Below are 21160 nucleotides of genomic sequence, written 5' to 3' on the forward strand. Positions count from 1 at the left end.
GGTGTGTAAGCCAAATGAACGGTTTCCTCCCAGAGTTGCTTTTGGTCAGTGTTTTAGCACAGCAATAGAAAACAAATTAGAGCTGCTGGTGGTGGTGCATGCCTATAACCCCAACATTTGTGGAACAGTAGCAGGTAGATCTCCGAGTTCGAGGCCAGCCTGGTCTACAGAATGAGTTCTAGGACAGCGAGGGCTACACAGAGAAGCCTTGTCTCAAAAATAAATAAATAAATAAAAGCAGGAAAACTACTTCTTAAATTATATTTCTTATTTCACCAGAATTGATTATTTTCTGCTGCTCTCCTTTCAACATGAAGGAGGATCAACTTATTCAGGAAGAATCGGGATTCCAAGATGAGGAGGTATTATTAGAATGTTGAAAGTTATGTTGACATTCAGTCTTTCCACAAAAATTCTTGTTTTTTAAGCTACTGTTTTTAGAAACTAAAAGTAGAAATAAGACATACACATAAATGTGTAACGATTTCTTTGGTAAAGGGTGCTAAGTTTAGCTACTTAGCAACTGGCATGAAAGTATTTTGTTTGTTTTGCAGGAGGAAAGATCTAACCCAATCCCTCTTACTGGTAGGCAAACGCCTTTCCACTGGTTACATCTCCAGCCCCATATGAAAGCAATTTAACAGCTTACTCCTCCTGCCTATGCACACTGGTCCTGAATAAGGATATCAAGATTTGTATTAAATAAAATAGGTCAAATAGAGGATAGAGAGATGGCTGAGCAGTTAAGCTGGTTGCTCTTCCAGACAGCCAGGGTTTGATTCTCAGCACCCAAATGATGACAAACTCTAATTCCAAGGAATCTGATGATTCTTCCGTTCTTAGAAGACGCTGCATACAGTGAATACAGACATACATGCAGGCAAAATGCTCATACACAAAAAGTAAACACTGTTAAAAAAGAATAGGTTCAAATGTTGTTCCACTGCTTTACACAGTGTTTTAGTTATGGAGGTCATTTCTAAGGACTTTCATTGTTGGTGCATTTTCTAAATATGTAACATGTTTGAAAAAGTGACTCCACTTCATTGTTTAGAGAAGTGGAATTTAAGTATTATGGAATGATGAGTGAACCAGTATTAGTCACTCTCAAAAATGTGAAACATTTATTTAGATATAAAAATCTAAAATCCGTTCTTTCTATTTCATTTCATTTAGGAATCTTTGTTTCAAGACATTGATCTGTTACAGAAACATGGGATTGTGAGTAACCTTTCAGTACTGCATTAAATGGTCTGTTCCATTTTCTCAGCCATGTCCTTACCAACCCTGGATAATCCTTTATTGTGTGGTGAAGGGGGCTGTCTGTGTGTCTTAAGTTGTTTAGCAACATGCTTGGTGTTCCAGAACAATTTAATCCCAGTGTTTGAGAACTGTCCCCAAGGAGCCAGGAGACTGAAGCAAGAAGCAGTCAAATCCAAAGTTGTAGAGAATATAAACAAGGGGAACTTACTGATAGAAGTGTGGCCCTGGACAGCAGCAAGCCCAAGCAGATACCCGCAAGTTGACTTAGAAGAATATATTGGCTAAATTGGTTAAGATAAAAGTGACTTCATCAAAGCTGGAACAAGTCTAGTGATCTTAAGCTATTATCAAAATCACACTCCAAGGCCCAGTAATAATAAAACTGCACATACCACTCTAGTGGTTTGGTATGTTTATAGTGTACTTGGAAATTACACAGGAAAACCCCCCACCAACTAGTGTCACTCTGGGCAATCATGGAGTTACAACTCACAGATCTCTCTAGTCACCTCAAACTGAATTCATACATATGCCTCTACTGCGTTTGATGGTGTTAGTGCCCCTCCACCTGTAACAGCCAAAAATGTCTCTAGACACTGCTGAGGATTCCCAGTGATTAAGAACCATGGGTTCAGCTGGAGATGTTCAGAGCTTCTCTAAATATCCATCCCCCTTTGTCTCTGTAGATCTTACATTAGCTATAGAATGCTTTCTTTTACAGAAAATTCTATTTGTCAGAAAACCAGGGTAAATCATGGTGGCAGAAATGTAGACTATCAAAGTATGTAGATGACAACAGCAATCATTGGTGTTAAAAGTTTGCTGAGGTTGTCTTTTTTTGTTTTGTTTGTTTATTTTTCTGAGACAGGGTTTCTGTGTGTAGCCTTTGCTGTCCTGGACTCACTTTGTAGACGAGGCTGGCCTTGAACTCACAGAGCTCCTCCTACCTCTTCTTCCCCAGGTGTTGGGACTAAAGGCATGTGCCACCATGCCCAGCTGAGGTTGTCTTTTGAAGTCTTCATATTAATCTCTTTCCATTGATTTTAGAAAATAGAGGCAAGAGAAAATCTCAGTCTTTTGGTGATATAGTTATTTGTGTTCTTCAGGAGCAGAAGGGAAAAAAAAACTTTGAAAAATGCAGAGAACATATTGGTAATGAAGTTCTTTAGAAAGAAAGAGCTGAACTGAGGGGGTGAATGTGTGATAAATTTGTTAGCTTTCCCACCAACAGACTTTTCTTTTTAATTCCTTGCTACATTGCCATGGTCTCACTAACATTCTTGGGAAAATCAGGGCACAGCCAGAACATTTGGCAACCTGCTGAGTATGCTCTACTCTGATATTTCCAGAACATTTGGCTAGGTGGTGGGTGGGTTCCACCTGGTTTCGTGTGTAAAATTAGCATCATGATAGAAGGAGATGGACACGAAGTTCATGACATAGTAAAGGAGACTTTTAGGCTGGCATTTTATTAATCTGCTACACCCATTCTTTTTTTTTTTTTTTTTTTTTTTTTTTCAGAACATGGCTGATATTAAGAAACTGAAGTCTGTGGGAATCTGTACCATTAAAGGGATACAAATGACAACAAGAAGAGCCCTCTGCAATGTCAAAGGGCTCTCAGAAGCCAAAGTGGAAAAGATTAAAGAGGCAGCCAACAAACTAATTGTAAGCCAAGTTCATTCTTTTCTGTTTTAGCTTAACAGAGTTGTCTTTGTTGCCTTTCTCATTAGCACTAGAAACTACAGTAGAAGCCTTATGTTCTTGAAGATGGACCACATTATACTATACTACCCATATTATCTGCTTATTACTTCAGTTCCAAAGCCACAGAAGTTAGTTTCTGGAAGACTGAGCTAAGCATTAAGATAGACCTAGAACATGGACTGGCCCTGAGTTTTATTCCTAGAACCAACATAGTAGAGAGACATGGTGTGCACCCCTACCACACATACAGTTAAATGTACACAGAGTAATGAAAATCTAAAAAGAAAACCTATTTTGTTTTTTAAAGCTACTTGGAATACTATTGAAGGTGATTATTTTACCCAAACTTGCCTTTATACTACTCTGGCTTTTTGTTCCTCTGCCATTTGTTTGTTTTTGCCTGCCCGTCCTTTGTTTGTCTTGTCTTCTCACATATGCCTTATACATGCTCTGAAACTCAGTATTAAAGAATTCACTCTTCCCTACTATAGGCCAATTTGGAAAAAGACTAGCATCAGTTGGGTGGTTCTGTGTATGTGGAACTGAAGTAAATGTAACCATGAATATGTCCACTGAGGCAACTGAGTTCATAACCTATACCTCCTAGTGACCCTACAGAATGAAGTCAGGCTATCAGGGAAAAGCATATAGCCTTTAACCTAAACTCTCTTTTACAGTTTTGGGTATCAAGAGGTCCTGAAATATTAATGTACAGAAAGTAGTCACCAAGTACCCCTCTCTTCAGAAGACCAAGGCTTTCTATATCTCCATGTGTATATATGGGTCTCATGATCCCATGGCAGTCAAAACAGGAAGGTAACACAAGTGGTATTGTGGTCTTGGACTTGGAGAGGACCCAGGTGACCACTGCTGTTCTTGGCCCAATTGCTCTGTTGTAGACCCACTAAGGCATTGTATCCAGAGGTTACTTCCTGAACTGCCAAAATGTCTGAGGAGGTCCCACAGTTTTGGGAACTACTGCTTTTTAGCTTCTACACATTTTTGTTGTTTTGTTTGTTTGTTTATTTTTTGAGATGTCTCTCTGTGTAGCTCTGGTTGTCCTGGAACTCATAGAAATCTACCTGCCTCTGCCTTCCCAGTGCTGAGATTAAAGGTTTAGGCCACCCCGCCCCCCAATTGCTCCTATATGTCTTTAAATTTTTTTTGTCTTCAAATTTTTAAAAAACATTTTTTTGAGACAGGGTTTCTCTGTGTAGCACCAGCTGTCCTGGAACTTGCTTTGTAGATGAGTCTGGCCTCCAACTTATAGACCCAGGCTGCCTCTACCTCCCCAGTGCTGGAATTAATGCTGTGTGCCACCACCTGCTGGCTAACTTCCATGGAGTATGTACATACGTTTGTGTGTGTAGAGGCATCCTATGTCTTCCTTTATTATTCTCTACCTTGTTTTTAAGACAAAGTGTCTAGCAGAACCTGTGGCGTACTTTTAGCTAAGTCTGGCTAGTGAGCTCTAGGAGCTACCCCTCTCCATTCCCCAGTGCTGGGCTTACAAACAAAAACAGCTATACTTAGCTTTTTACATAGCTGCTGAAGATTTGAGCCCAGGTTTTCTTGCATGCCTAGCAAATGTTCTTACTCACTCAACTATCTTCCCAGCCATACATTTTATTATTTAAGAAAAACCAAAATAACACCTTCTCTGGATCCAGAATCTTATCTTTTCTTAGATAAAGCTGGGCCTGGGCTAACTCTTCCCTCCCTGAAGTTCTTCAAAGTTTAAGAACTATTGTCAAGCTGGGCATGATCATGCACACCTGTAATCCCAGCACTTGGGAGGCAGATGGGGTTGATATTTGTGTGTTTGAGGCCATCCTGGTCTACAAGTCCAGCACAGCCAAGGCTATACAGAGAAATCCTGTCTCAAAAGCCAAAAAATAAAAAGAAGAGGAGGAGGAAGAAGAAGAAGAAACTCTGTCAAGAGCATGGAACAACAAAGGAACGTAACTGACTGCATTAGAGGCCGTTTTCACTGTTCATCACTATATCATCTGTAGACTGTTAATTCTGATACATCAGCCATGAGTGAAAGATAGTGTCACATGAATAGTGAAAACTACAATTTCTGGGCTACTTGAAATGTCTGGAGCTGAGGGAAAAATTATGCTATTGAATAAGATCAATTGAATCATTCAGTAAAATATTGTTCTGTTTTGTGCCATGAATGAATTTCATTTATTCAAGGAAACCCTCTAAAGACATATTATAATTATCCATATTAGGCTACAAACAAAACAAACAAACAAACAAAAAAAAAACCAAATGTGAATTGTGGCAGGTACCCTATAATATGCAACTTAATAAGAATGTGAGATGATGCTAAGGCCTTTTTAAACATAAAAAAAAAAAAACAACCAGATTTTTATTTTATGTATGTATACGAGTGTTTTGCATGTATGCATGCACACATGTATATGCAGTGTCCATAGAGAACTCTGGATCAGAGTTTCCAATAGTTGTTAACCACCATTTGGGTGCTAGGAACTGAGTCCAGGTCCTTTGCAAGAGAAACAAGAGCTCTTAACCACTGAGTCATCTCTCCAGCCCCAAGCTAATGTTTTTCTCCATGATCTGATAGTCTTCAAAGAAGAGCATACACAAATGACAACCTTGATAGCTGAACATGTAGGACTTATACTGTTTTTAACCTCTCCATTGTCTTTCTTTAGGAACCAGGATTCCTAACTGCATTTGAGTACAGCGAAAAAAGGAAAATGGTTTTCCATATCACCACGGGGAGTCAGGAATTTGAGTGTGTATCTTAGTTTTTATTACCACTAAGTATAACCTTTGGAGTCCATGTTTCTTTTCCTCTGGCTCACCATGATTTCCACTACTATGGGTAGAAGCAGCTTCCTCCTTTGAAGGAGTTTGTAGTGCTTTGTTCCAAGATAAATGTGAGGCAAATTCCAGGCTGCTTGTAGAAACAGATTGCATTTCTTCCAAGGAATTCGCACTCATAAGTCATTTCAAACTTAGCTTTTATTTATCTATGACTTGAAAAAACTGCTTACATTTTCTTTCTATCTTTGTTGATGAAGAAAATTTTGTTTCTCATTTTGGGTTTACTTAAAATCAGTTGTTAGGGCTGGAGAGGTGGCTCAGAGGTTAAGAGCACTGGCTGCTCTTCCAAAGGTCCTGAGTTCAATTCCTAGCAACCACATGGAGGCTCACATCTATCTGTAATGAAATCTTGTGCCCTCTTCTGGTTTGTAGGTGTACATGCAGACAGAACATTTATAAATGTTAAACATAATAAATCTTTTTTAAAAAATCAGTTGTTAGCTTGAATATTTTAGAAAAAACAATTTTTAGGCCTTAGTCCTCAGCAAGAGCAGTTCTAGTTTATTTTTCATTTATTCTTATGATTTCTGACATGTATTATTATTTTCTCCAAGTTGGTTATAATGTGTTTTCCCCAAAATATTGCATATATCTTTTTTTTTTTTTGACTGGGTCCTATTAGATTATCCAGGCTGATGTTAAATATAGGATCTTAAGTGACCTTACTGCTTCCAAGCAGTTGAGGCCACTGAATTTAGCTTAATTTTTTTTAAAAATATAATAGTTAATTTATAGAATTTCTCCTTGACTTTCTCTTCTCCCCCTAAGCCTATAATTGTAATATACTTATGAAAGAAGCTAGGTGGTTTACTTTTTAATAGCAGAGCTGGCAGGTTTGCTAATGTCATATAGTCAGGGTACGGTCAGGGCTACCAAGGATGATGCCTAGGTTTTAGGTCTGAAGATCAGGAAAATATAGATCACTAATAAGAGAGTTGTAGGAGGATCAGATTTAGGACCAAAAGCTGAAGATTGAAGCCTAAACTACTTATTAGACCCAAATGAATGCTAAGTACACAGCTCATTTTTTAAAAAGATTTATTTATTTATTATTTATGCAGGACTCTACCTTCAAGTATGCCTACACAACAGAAGAAGGCACCAGATCTCATTATAGAGGGTCATGAGCCACATATAGTTGGAATTGAACTAAGGACCTTTAGAAGAACAGCCAGTGCTCTTAACCTCTAAGCCATCTCTCCAGCCCTCAGGACTCTCATTTTTAACACCATCACGTCACCAGTCCCTGACCCCAGAGAGCTCAATTTTCTGACTGTCTTATGGCTGGCTTTTTTTTTTTTTTTGTCTAGGGTCCCATAATGTTACCCAGGATGACTTGAACTTGTCATCTTTCTGCCTCAGCCGCCCAAGTGCTGAGATTACAGACCTGTACCACCACGCATGGCTATTTGTCTAATTATTAACTAGTACAATCTTCTCAAGGGCTAAATGTGGCCCAGAGACTGAGTGCTTACCTAGCAGTTGCAAGGCTTTGTATTCCATCAAGAAAGCAAGTTCTTCCCTCAAATGTAAATAACTTTTAAGTCTAATAATCTTAGAAGTGTAGTGAGATTTAGGCATTCATAAATATTCAGCTACTCTTCAGAAGCGGTTATCAACATAAAAACTGCAGATCTAATACCACTTAATTCTTCAGGGGCTGTTTTGTTATTATTAAAAGGCCAAAGTCTCTCAGATTTTGAAAATTCTCAAACACCAAATATTACTATTTGTATTGTAATATTACAATTTGTAATTGTAGGTTTGATTTATATCTGTTTAAATCTTTCTAGATTTAAAATATTATTCTTTAGTACCTAATTCTAAACGTTCCTGAGTTTTACAAAGGAAAAGATTTTATTATCTCAAATAATTTGGGCTGCCTTCACAGACAAGTTTTAGGGTCTTTTTTTTTTTTTTTTTAGCTTTTCAACATTACATAAATACCAGAAATTTTGCCTGCTTTTTTCCAAAGCTATACATTTTCAGAGTGATTCTTCTCAAGATGAAGAGTAGTGTGCAAATTCTTTAATAGTCCCCTGACTTACAGAATTTCCAAGGGCTTTCCATTCTCATGGGATGATTTTGTAGCCCATGTTCTTTTCAGAATTATACATGCCATTGTTTAACTTTTCTTATTTTGTTTTATGTGTATGAGTGTTTTAGCTCATGAGGGCCAGAAGATGTCATTCTGATGGTTGGGAGCCACCATGTGGGTGCTGGGAACCAAAATCTACCCCACAAGAGCGGCCAGTGCTCTTTACCACTGAGCCTTCTCTCTAACCCCTTTCTTAATTAACGTCATCAGAGCCTTCATTAAGTTTGTGGATAACTTCAAAATGCTTCAGTTTGAATTTCAATTGCTGTCTTACTTAGACAAATATAAATCTTTTCTCTTAAGGCTTTGTCTGATTTGTGATTGTATCCCCAAAGACATGCTAATGGAAACTATGAAGGCTTTTAAGTGCTCCTACCAGGTTGCAGTACAGAGATCATAATTTTGTTAGTTCTTCTCATATTGAAAACATTAAATGCACTAAAAAGTTGTGTTACCAATTAAATATATGCTGTCAAAACGTGACAGTTCTTTTTACTATTAACATTGTATATAACCCTTTCTTAGTTAGGGTTTCTACAGTTCTCATAAAACATCATGATCAAAAGCAACTTGGGGAGAAAAGGGCTTATTTCATTTTACAACTCCCCCACTCCTTTCTCTCTAGCTTTTTTAAACACTTCTCTCTGTGTAGCTTTGTCTGTCCTGTAACTCACTATGTAGACCAGGCTGGCCTTGAACTCACAGAAATTGTCCTGACTTTGCATACCCTGTGCTAGTATTAAAGTGCCACACCCCACTTTCAAAACTGTCAAATCACACTCATCACTGATGTAAGTTAGGGCGGGAACTCAGGACCTGAACTTGGAGGCAGGAACTGAAGCACAGGCCTTGGCGGAATACTTCTTACTGGCTTATTTCCCATGGCTTTCTCGGCTTGCTTTCTTACAAGACCCAAGACCACTTTTCCAGGAATAATATTAACAAGACCATTGCATGGTATGTAATTCATGCTTTCTTACCATGTAGAAGACCCTGTTTCAATCCCTGGCACCACAAAATAAAACTTAACAAAACTTTTAATTCCAAATCAAAAGAATAGTGTGGACATAAAGCCTTATTGACTCATTTACTATTGATATTCAGAAGTGAGCCAGGTGTGGTGGTGCACACCTTTAATCCCAGCACTCAGGGGAGCAGAGGCAGGCAGATTGCTGTGAGTTCAAGGCCAGGTCTACAAAGTGAGTCTAGAACAGCCAAATCTACACAGAGAAACTCTGTCTCAAAAAACCTGATAATAATAATAATACCCAGAAGTAAGAAAAGGGCTCATAAATTGCTTTGTTTACCTGCCTGCCCACCCACAATAGAACCTGTGATCTAAGCAGTTAGTATTTTTTCTTTCAACACTGAATATCTGTTCTTGTATATATAGACAGATGATATGTTACTAATAACATCATACAGATTTCATCTCCTTTTTTGTTTGTTTTTTGAGACACAGTCTCTCTACATAGTCCTGGCTGTTCTAAAACTCACTATGTAGACCAAGCTGGCCTAGAGCTCACAGAGATTCCTCTGCCTCTGCCTCCTTAGTGCTGGCATTATAGGCATGCACCACCACACTAAGCTCATTTTCTTACTTGATATCTGTATTTGTACTCTGTCACCAATACTTTATATCTGTTTTCAGTAAATTGCTAGGCGGTGGCATTGAAAGTATGGCAATTACAGAATGTTTTGGAGGTAGGTGGAACCTTAATAGTTTTATATGGGATGATATATGCTTATGTATGAATAAATATATAATTAAGCAATAAATAATATATAAGTTCCTATTTTGGAGCTTTTGATGAAGTATCATTTATTATAATACAGGATCATTTTAATCTAAAATGAAAATATATACTAACATTAGCGTATTTCTTTTGTTTGTTTGGTTTGTTTTTTTGTTTTACAAGACCAGGATATCTTTCTATAACCTTGGCTATCCTGGACTCACTTTGTCAACCAGGCTAACATTGAACTCATAGAGATCCTCCTGCCTCTGCCTCCTTGAGTGCTGTGATTTAGGTGTGTGCCACATGCCCAACTTGAGAAGCATATTTCTTATTGACATTTTTTTCTCTTATCTCTGATTACTATAGAAATAAATAATAAATTGAATTTTTTCTTTGTTCTCTCAAAAGGTAATTGAATTATAAGGTTTATCTTTTGTTTAGGCAATGCATATTCCATGAATATAGAGAATAATTTTTTCTCAGTTTATAGCATATATAATATGATATGTATATGAGTGCATGCTCCTGTGTGTGTGTGTGTGTATATGTGTGTGTACAGGGTCTTAACTGTGTGGCCTGACTAGCCTGGAGCTAACAAAGAACTAACTACCTTCCTCTGCCTCCAAGTACTTATATTTAAGGCTTGCACCACCACACCTGGCCTATATACTATAATTTTACAAATAATCCATGTACAGCTGTTTCACATGCAGAATCTTGACAATCTAAATATTTGCTGCCTTAGAGAACTAAATGTTTTTGTTACTAGTTTTGTAAATCTGCTTTTAATAATTTCTATTGTCTCAATCTTAGCAATTTCTCTTATTGTATATTATTTATGAGCTTTTTAAAAATATTTAAGCTGAGAGTTCAATTTACCTAAGTAATTAGTAGGGAAGTTTTCTTATGGAGAACATTGCTGGTGACTAGGGATGTCCCCATTCTAGATCACATCAGCTTTTCCTTGAGGATCTCAGCACCGTGAAGGAGCTTTCTGTGTCAGGTCTTAAACCTAAACAGTTTTGTTAGGGATGGGTATGTGAGTTTTTTTCCTCTCTCACTTTTGGTATTCATATGTATAGATCTGACAGTTATAAAGAGGTGAGGTCTTTTGTGGAAGGGGAGATTGAAGCTAGGACACTGGGCATTTTAGACAAGTGCTCTACCACTAAGCAGCATTCCTAATCCTATGTGGTGTTAATTTTGCTTGTTTGTTTAGTGTAAATATCTAAATAGTAACTATACTTTTCTAAAAGTTCTTTTTTCTAAATTTCACAGAATTTCGTACTGGGAAAACTCAGCTGTCTCACACCCTCTGTGGTAAGAACACACACTAAAATCAATACAGTGGTGATAGAACATTCAGTTACTAGAGCTCTGCTGCTCTGTCTTTACATGATCTTACCCAGGATTATCACATTTTCAAGGAACAAAAGCTCAAGAGGTTAAGTAAACAGTCCATTGTTACACAGATAGTTTTGGAACGTGTGTGTTTGAGATATTTTTGTCAGTCCTGCGCTATGAACATCTGAGTGGAAGTACAGAGAAGGGAAGTGGTTTATGAGTGAATTGGCAGGAGAAGCGCCCAATGTGTCAAATTCTTCCTAGTCGTCTTTTCTGCCTTTTTAAAAAACATAGCAAAGACACAAAATTTATTGAAGGCTAGACTACTTTACTGTCTATGAGATACATTTTGTCTAAAGAGAGGAGTAAAATTAAATTTGGGGCCTAGTAAGATGGCTCAGTAGGTGAAGTCACTTTCTCCAAGCCTGAGAAACTGTTTGATCCCTAGAACTGACATGGTAAAAAGATCCCTTCCACAAGTTGTCTGCTAACCTCCACAGATGTGCCATTTCATCGTGTGTCCCTAAGATTAATACATACATAATTGCATATAATTGTGTGTGGGAGGTTCTTTGTTTGTTTTGAGACAAGATCTTACTATCTATGTAGCTCTGCTGAGACCAGGCTGGCTTTTCCTCCCAAGTTCTGGGATTAAAGGTCTATACTACCACATCATATATATATACATACATATATATATATTTTTTTTCAAGACAGGATTTTTCTGTGTAATATTCCTGGGTGTCCTGCTGTCCTGGACTCACTTTGTAGACCAGGTTGGCCTCAAATTCACAGAGCTCTACCTGCCTCTGCCTCCCTGAGTGCTGAGATTAAAGATGTGTACCACCACACCTGGCTAAATATAAATTTTTAAAAGAAGTAAGTATATATTTTTTTCTAAAACAAAGTAAACGGGAAATTATTTATTTACAAAGATTCTATTTGCATTTCTTCTACTTAAGTAGTCCTGGTGGTGTATACCTGTAATCCCAACACTCTAGAAGGCAGAGGCAGATCTCTGTGAGTTCGAGGGCAACCTGGTCTACAAAGTGAGTCCAGGACAGCCAAAGCTTCACAGAGAAACAAACAAACAAAAAGGAACACGGAAAAGTAGTTAAGAGAGGGTTCTGATGTGTACCCTAACACACATGAACATGTATACACACAAGCTAGCACAACACACAAACACACACAAGAAAAAACTGGAAAATAGGCAGTATTCTGGAATCAAAATGTCTTGGCTCTACCATTGATAGCTGGATGACTTGCGGGCAAGTTGCTTTAACCCCTTTATTGTCCTTACAATAAGACTGAAATAATAATAGTGCCAAATCTTGGGGGAGTTTTGAAAAGTAAATGAAATAATGTGGGTGCCTAGTATGCAGTACTTTTTATGTTAACAATTGCAGTATAATACATATGAGTTAGGGATGTAGCTCTGTTGATAGAGTTGTATCTAGCACACATGAGGCCCTGGATTCAGTCCTTAGCCCTTTATAAACCAGCTCAAGTCTATATAATCTTAGCTCTGAGAGGTGGATCAGAGTTTAAGGTCATCCTTAGCTACATAGTAGGTTAGATGCCAGTTTGAAATATAGGAAAATCTGCCTTTTTTTTTTAAAGCAATACTTGGGTTTGGGTAAAGGCTCAGTTTGAGAAAAGTACTTACCACATAATTGTGAGGACCTGAGTTTGTATGCGTAGCACTTTTGTAAAATGCTGAGCACAAAAGCATACACCTATACTCCCAGTGATGGGGAAACTGAGACAGGAAGACTCCTGTCCAACCAATCTACCAAAATCATTAAGTTCCAGGTATCTCAATAAGAGATGCTGCCTCCCCAGGCTTGGTAGGGCATGCCTTTAATTTCAGCACTTATGAAGCAGAAACAGGTGCATTTCTGAGTTCCAGGCCAGCCTGGTCTACACAGCAAGTTTCAGTTCAGCCAGAACTAAGACCTTGTCTCCAAACAAACAAACAAATCATATTAACTAATGTATTTATTTGTTTTAGGGGCACGTGATGCAATGGCCTGTCTGTGGAAGTGTTCTACTTACCCAGTTTCAGGACAGCCAGGAAAACTGTATCAATTAAAAACAAAAGGGGAGGGAGAGATGCTTTCTCACAAAAGGTGGACATATAGGTACACATCCATAGGAATAGGCACACGTGTCGATAGTGCACATACCTATATAGTCATGCCAAGTAGACGCACTTAACCATTGATGGCAACTGAAAGGTGACTAAAATAAGTTAGTTAGCAGAGATGACTTGTACTTGTTATAAAAATAAAATTAGTAACATTTAAGTTCTAATTCCATTTATTTGGGTGAGTTAACTTTGACAAATGTTTCCTATTGTGAGAGATGTTTAAATGAGGCACCATGACCATGGCAACTCTTATAAAAGGAAACTTTTAATTTAGGCTGGCTTACAGTTCCAGAAGTTTAGTGCATTATCATCACAGCATGAAGCATGGTGGCATGCAGGCAGACACGGTGCTAGAGCTGAAAATTCTATATCTTGATCCATAAGCAGCAGGAGATTGTGTGCCATACTGGGCATAGCTTAAGCATATATGACTTCAAAACCCACCTCCACACCTACTTCAACCAAGCCACACCTCCTAATAGTGTCACTTCGTATGGCCACATTTTCATACACATGAGTTTTTGAGAGCCATACCTATCCACATCACCACATCCTGGCGGAGTACTTCTTTTACCATTGGTTACTAAGGTGGAGAAACAGCAATCTTTTTAGAAACCAAAGCATCATTGTTCTTTGCTAAGTTTACTAGCATTGCAACCAACATAAACTTAATGTTAATTTATGTACTTATTTCTGTAAAGTGTATTCATTCCTGTTAATATTAATTTTTAATTGTTTCCTAGTGACAGCTCAACTTCCAGGAGCAGGCGGCTACTCAGGAGGAAAGATTATCTTCATTGATACAGAAAATACTTTGTAACCCTTTTATTTGAACAAGGCCTAAGGCAGTGTGGGAGAGCAATAATACTACAAAGGAGAGTGCCTTGATACATTGTTTTTGTAGTAATCCTAGAAATCAAAGATAATGACAGAAGCCAAAGGAACAGCAGTGCAGACCAAGTGCTCACATCACTACTTGACTTACTTATCTTTACCTCTACATGGTTTGGTATAAAATGAAAAAACAAAGACATGAGATTAAATTGTATCTTAATAATTCTTAAAATTTCATAGCCAAAGATTTTGCCTCAAATAGAGGGAAAGATGTAAAGAATATAAGCATACAGAAGGAAAGGGTCAGAGCTGTTTGAGCCAGGATATGGCAGCTTAATTGATATGAAAGCACTCCAGAATACTCAGGCAGAAGGATGATTTGGGTCTAAGACAGGAAGGGCTTTAAACCAGATGATGGATGTCAATGAGATATTCTTTTCAAAAATCTAGGAAAATAGGAACTTTGTCTAGGTTGGAAGCAATAAGAACCAAAAGAAGCCAGGCATGGTGGTGCACACCATTAGTCCCAGCACTCAGGAGGTAAAGACAGGTAGATCTCTATGAGTTCAAGGCCAGCCTGGTCTACAGAGTTCCAGTACAAGTAGGGCTGTTATACAAAGAAAACTTGTCTCAAAAAGCAAGTAAACAAGCAAAAAGAACAGGAAACATTAGCAAGAGAAACTATCCAGACAAAGGCTTGAAAAGCTACCTGAGTCCAGCAGAATGGTGCTGAGGACCACCAATGTTTCTTGGCAGAGTGTTGAACATGAGATCAGGAGGATGTACAAATTATAGTGGGAAATGCTGGGGAAAGGGTTGAGTCAGAGATATGGATAAATTAACTCATAACTTTGATGTGTGCTTGTATTTATGAAGAGGACTAAACTGAATGTACAGTCAAAGGAAGGAGCAACTCTACGGAGAGCAAGCAGATGGGAAAAGTGAAGAAAAGAGAGCAGATGAGAAAGCTCACTGGAGTTGGGAATTATTAGTTCCAGATAACATTTACAGTGGAGTCGGGTGGTGGAAGTACCTTGTAAGGAAACAGCAAGAAAGAGAGGCAGTGTACAAGTTGGATGGCAGCTATGGTTTGAGGAGGTACCAGGTTCAGAAGATATACTTCTCACTGTTGTTTTAACTAGAGGCAAAGGATGAGAATATTCCCATCCTGCTAAATATGCTTGGTTGTTAACAGAAAACTATTGTACATTAACATTCTTTAGGCTATAAAGGTTTTTGTGTTGTCATCAAGTCCTCTTAATAGTCTCCGCATCTTGCTTTTGTGTTTCTGTAGTACTTTCTTAAGTACTGCTCTCAGGAAGATGATCAGGGTTGTAAAAACAGACCTGACATGTCTGAAGTGCCTTTGCTTTGCCCTCTTCTGGCTGTCAGCTTGGCTGGTCATATAGAAATCCATATGTTGCTTTCCATCCTACAGGGGATTTGCTCCCTCTAGCTCCATGACATAGTCTTACCGAATCATACAAATGGTTAAGCCTCTCATATCAAGGCCTGCTTTTTCTGATTTTATGTAATTACCTCGTTCAGAAAATCTTGACCTTTCTGAACTATTGTAGAATTTATTATCAAAAATACTCCTGTGGAAGAACTATTTATAGAATGCTGAGAAAATCTGGGCATGAGAAGTCTCTGAAGGAGCCTTCTAAGTTGGCAAAGGAGGGTGGGATGTTTAGAGCCGTAGCATGAGGGGCTCAGCTGGAATTCAGCTAGGTTCAGAAAGAATTGACATGATGCTCTTCAGAGAAGGAGGAATGGCTCTTGTAGATTAACAATCTGGATTTTAATAAGGCAGCAAGAGAATAGTTAGGGCTAAAGGAAATTTAGGAGGGAAATCTCTCATGTTATTCTCTTGAAGTCTCTCAACCTATACTGCTGTCTCTTGATATTTTTCTTACATTTATATTTTGCTTTTGTATGTTTTAAGCTTATCTAGAGCATGACTATTTATGTTTTCTATAATGCTTTGCATTGATAATGGGTTAGTATGGTTATCAGTTCCATGTGGTATCAATAAATACTTGTAGAATTATTTATACTTCCCCTCAGTGTAAGCCCAACTCTTATTTTTTTAATTTTTATTTAATCATTCCCTCCCTCTTCTTCTCCTGGCCCCACCCTTCCTCCCTGTTTCCCCTATCCCTGCTCCCTTAAGTCCAACTCTTAAGCCTCTGTTAAGATAGTGTCCATGATTTGTAGAAGCTGACGTGAATGACCTTTTGTTGCCTCTTGCCTAGGATGTGCAAGGGGTTTAATACCTAACAATGGCATAAACAAAAAAAGATAAGTGGGGCAGTAGAGGCACCACATTTAATTGCAGCACTCAGGAGGCAGAGGCAGGCCTATGTCCAAGTTTGAGGCCAGCCTGGTCTATAGAGTGAGTTCCAGGACAACCAGGGTTACACAGAGAAACTGTTGTTTCAAAACAAACAAACCAAAAAATAGGCATTTTTTTTGTTTCTTTATTTCACTTGTAACCATGTTAGTCACGAACAACCAGAGAATAAAGTGTCAATTATTCTCCATAGTTTACCCATTAGTGATTATTAGCATCTTCCAGGGTACCTTTGGGAGTATATGAATTTGCCTCCATAAGAATTTACTAATTTCAGAAAGCTACCAACTCCTTTAGAAGATGTATAAAAACAAAACAAAAACCTGCTTTGATCATTCTCTTTTAGACCTTTGAGGTTGCTTTTTTATTTTTTTGCCACAAATTATTAGGGGAATGTTAAACTATTTCATATTGAGCCAATGAAGAATCTGAAGTGATTTGAATTATAACTAAGTGACATAAGTGTTCTAGAATAGGTCTATTTTTATAGAGCTGAGAACAAAAGAGACTTTTCACAAAACCTTAGTTTCTAGTTTTTCTATTTTGTCTATTCTCCACCATAGTCCTAAGCTATTTGTCAAAACTCTTTGTCAGTGCCTTGTAAAATGAGGACACCGTAACTAGCTTCTAAACTTATTTTAAAGATTTTTATAACTTAGTATTTAATTTCTGCTCTGCCATCTCTGTGATCCCCACCATCACGTAAGATATTCTGAAGCACTTACGAAAAAAAGCTTTTTAAGCTTTTTTTTAATCAGTTTCTTAAGTAATCACTAGCATCCAAAATGAATTTGCAAATGCACTGTTGTGTCTCAGTTGTTTTGCTTGCTGACAGTGCTACCATTTGTAGCCATCTAAACTTTCTTTGGAATTGGTTTATTGGATCCTTAATCTTGGCCCACTCCAGTCGTCCAGACCGCCTTCGTGACATTGCTGATCGCTTCAACGTAGACCACGATGCAGTACTGGACAATGTGCTCTATGCGCGTGCCTATACTAGTAAGAGCCCTGTGCAGTTGCATGCTCAGGTTATGGGAAGGTTGACATTTACCATTTGATGACACAGCTTTTTCACCTATTTTCAATGTTGTATTTAAAATTTATGCAAATTAGTCCACAAATATTATTATCTGTTAAATTCTTGAGGTATTTAAATCCCTCCAAATTCTTTATTTGTCCTCTCTGAAATGTAGAGTAACAGCTATTTTCCTCTGTGGTGCTGGGATTGAACCCAGGGTTTCACATGCTGCAGCCATGTGGAAAACCACCAAACTGAAACTCCCCAGAACAACATTCTTTTGGCTGAGGTACTGTTTGCCACATATGCTTAAGCAGATTTTGCAGTCCTGTTTAGTAAAGTGATAAATAGTCAGCAGAAAAGAACTCTGCCTGGCTCCCAAAGACACATGGATGAGCATAGCCTCTGCTTCTAGTGTTTGTAACATTTTCTCTGTTTCTCATCAGGTGAACATCAGATGGAGCTACTTGATTATGTAGCAGCCAAGTTTCATGAAGAAGCTGGTATTTTCAAACTATTGGTACAAGCTTCTAAATAATGTTCACTGACAGCTTTTAGCATGTTATTTTATTCTTCCTAAATAGCCATCTTCCTTATATTTTAAAATGAATGTTTGGTTTTATGTTACTCTTGTGCAGATCATTGACTCGATAATGGCACTTTTTCGAGTAGATTTCAGTGGCCGTGGGGAATTGGCTGAACGCCAGCAAAAATTAGCCCAGATGTTGTCACGACTCCAAAAAATCTCAGAAGGTAGATCTTTAAAATAAAATGGTACTGTCACATAGCATCTGTTGACTATGTTTGCTATAGTATGTTTTACAAAAAAGTTCAGAAGGATGTCAGAGAGTAACATTTTTTAATTACTTTCATGGGAATACAACTATTTAAAAGGGATTCTGATGTAAATAACAAAAGTGATAACTTTAAGTAAGTAATTTTTACTATTAATAAAAAATAGGAAGCTGGACATGGTGGCACATATCATTAATCCCAGCACTTGGGAGGCTGAGGTGGATCTCTGAGTTGAGGTGAGCCTTCTCTACAGAGCGAGTTCCAGGACAGCCAGGGCTACACAGAGAAACCTTGTCTTGAAAAACAAAACAAAATAAAAACAAGTAGGAACAAGAGCTTGTTTATAAAATAAACTCGTGGTATAATGTTCCTAAACTAAAATCTAAACAATGAACTTTGTCTTTTTATTGCCCTTAGTTTCTTAATTTTTTTTTTTCTGCAGAATATAATGTTGCTGTTTTTGTAACCAATCAAATGACCGCGGATCCCGGAGCAACTATGACGTAAGCCCTTCTTTTGTATTTCACAGATATTACTATCAAAAGTTTAGAATATAGATTAAAATCACTTAAAAATAATCAACCTGGGCTGGAGAGATGGCTCAGCTGTTAAAGGCTAGGCTGACAACCAAAAAATATAAGAAATAATCAACCTTATCTGGATGTAATATCACGTACTTGTAATCCTAACACTTGGGAGACGATGGCAAGAAGACAGAGAACTCAGAATTAGATTGGAGTATGTGATGAAGTCTTATCTCAAAGCAACAACAATAATACTCAACTTTGATATGGACATGTATATCTCAGATGATTTCATTACACAGCACACTGTTACTTCATTACTGCACATAGTGTTTGTTATTCAAGACCTGTTTCTTTCCCCTGTATTCTCTATAGAATAAAGCAGTGTTTTAACTACTTTCATAGGTACTAGGGGCCGATGACAAAGGAGTACTGAAGGACAACAAAAAGATCTTAAGGGCTTGAAAGATGACTCGGCAGTTTAGAACACTTTTGTTCTTGCAGGAAATCTTGGTTTGAGCCCCAGCACCCATATGGTGGCTCACAGCCATCCATAATGCCCATCTCGGGGAAATGTAAGCATTAGGCATGCATGTGGTTCACATACATACATGCAAGCAAAACACTTAGGCATGTAAAATAAATCTTAAAAAAGAAAATGATTGGCTGGACTGTAGTGCACACCTTTAATCCCAGCATTCAGGAGGCAGAGGCAGAGCCAGGCCAGCCTGGTCTACAGACTTGAGTTCTAGACCAGCAGAGCTATACAGAGAAACCCTGTCTTGCGGGGGGGGGGGGGGGGAAGGGGGGAGAGAAGAAAGAAAAAAGATCTTAGACAGATAAAAAAAATTACATTCCAGAAACAAATAAGCAAACAGATATACAAGATTGATTTGATTAGATATACAAGAGACATCTACAAACAAACAAACAAACAAACAAAAAACACCAGAGAAGTTTGCTGTTCATGGAAACAATGTCAGTCATATAAAATATATTCAGAATTTACTAAAGTATTCGCACACATACAAGAGTACAGTGAGCAGGGCGTAGTGGCACACTCCTGTAATCCCCCAGCAGTCTGGAAGGCAGAGGCAGACACATCTCTGTGAGTTTGAGGTTAGCCTGGTCTACAAAGTGAGTACAGGATAGGCAAAAAAGACTACATAAACAAACAAACAAACCAAACCAACCAACCAAACAAACAAACAAACAGAACAGTGGCTCTCTGAAAGATGGCAAGGAATAGCAAAGCAGAGAGAGCTAAAATATGATTGTGAAAACAGAACTCAAAGGAAGGTTTGTTATCACCATCCAGAATGTTTGACTGATTACATGCTGTCAAATAGTCCTGAGTTCATAATGACTTTCAAAAGTTTTTCTTCATTTTACTCAGAAAACTTTTTAGCCAGAGAAAAATTTCAGATTAGCATAATGAATGCTATCACCAATGGGTGTTGTATCTCTGGGACACACTCTCTCTTCCCCTCTCCCCCCTCCCCTCCCCCCCTCCCCCGTGGTTTGGATAGGCTCAGCTCCCATAGAGTCATGTGTTTGAATGCTTGGCCATAGAAAGTGGCACTATTAGGTGGTGTGGCCTTGTTGGAATAAGTGAGTCACTGTGGGGCAGGCTGTGAGGTCTCCTATGCTCAAGCTATGCCCACTGTAGGACACAGTCTCCTTCTCCTTCTGTTGCCTACTGATCAAGATGTAGAACGCTCAGCTCCTTCTCCAGCACCATATCTGCTTACACACTGCCATTCCTCTCACCATGACAATAATGAACTCAACCTCTGAAACTGTAAGCCAGCCCCCATTAAATATTTTTCTTATAAGAGTTACTGTAACCCCCCCTCCCCCCCGAGGAGCAGCCACAGAGGAGGACTTTGCAGCCAGTCCTGAAGGTACCTGATAAACCAGGGTCAGATGAAAGGGAAGGAGGTCCTCCCCTATCAGTGGACTTGGAAAGGGGCAAGGAGGAGATGAGGGAGGGAGGGAGGGTAGGATTGGGAGGGAATGAGGCAGCAGGATACAGCTGGGATACAAAGTTAATAAACTGTAACTAATATTAAAAAAAAAAGTTACTGTGACCATGATGTCTCTTCACAGCAAATACTTTCTCATTTACACACATGCTGCCATGCACATCTGTGAAATCTTTTTTGTGTATGTACATACTCACAGTCATGCATTGACATATATATATCTTATTTTTTGAGAATTGTCTGGTTTTTTTCTGATTGTTGATACTATTTGTAGGCCTTCACATCAACAATGATGCTATCTGTTGTCCAAGTTTCTCTAGTTGTTCTGACAATGTTATTTATAATTGTAAAGAGGTCATGCATTACGTGTACTTGTTGGGTCTCTTTAGTCTCCTTTAATCAAAATAGCTCCTCAACCTTTTTAAACTTCTATGACACTGATATTCCATTTAATGTAAGCTTATTTATTTTTAACCACATGCATAT

The 21160-nt window shown here is 38.2% G+C and overlaps 1 protein-coding gene across 2 annotated transcripts in view; it reads left to right on the top strand.

Annotated features, from left to right (window-relative positions):
* The first annotated feature begins 311 nt into the window (after window positions 1-311).
* The window catches only part of Dmc1 (DNA meiotic recombinase 1), a 38830-nt gene continuing 17981 nt past the window's right edge, over window positions 312-21160 (top strand). Inside the window, exons 1-11 of one of the 2 annotated variants that reach the window (XM_060390552.1) lie at window positions 312-362; window positions 1177-1221; window positions 2785-2931; window positions 5658-5740; window positions 9582-9634; window positions 10948-10989; window positions 13909-13981; window positions 17260-17351; window positions 17817-17890; window positions 18009-18123; window positions 18608-18668. In XM_060390552.1, the coding sequence (XP_060246535.1) occupies window positions 312-362; window positions 1177-1221; window positions 2785-2931; window positions 5658-5740; window positions 9582-9634; window positions 10948-10989; window positions 13909-13981; window positions 17260-17351; window positions 17817-17890; window positions 18009-18123; window positions 18608-18668 (836 nt within the window). The remainder of the gene's footprint in view (window positions 363-1176; window positions 1222-2784; window positions 2932-5657; window positions 5741-9581; window positions 9635-10947; window positions 10990-13908; window positions 13982-17259; window positions 17352-17816; window positions 17891-18008; window positions 18124-18607; window positions 18669-21160) is intronic. The other variant, XM_060390553.1, reaches the window with a different exon arrangement.

Source organism: Meriones unguiculatus, chromosome 8 (assembly GCF_030254825.1).
Source record: "Meriones unguiculatus strain TT.TT164.6M chromosome 8, Bangor_MerUng_6.1, whole genome shotgun sequence".
Lineage (NCBI taxonomy): Eukaryota > Metazoa > Chordata > Mammalia > Rodentia > Muridae > Meriones > Meriones unguiculatus.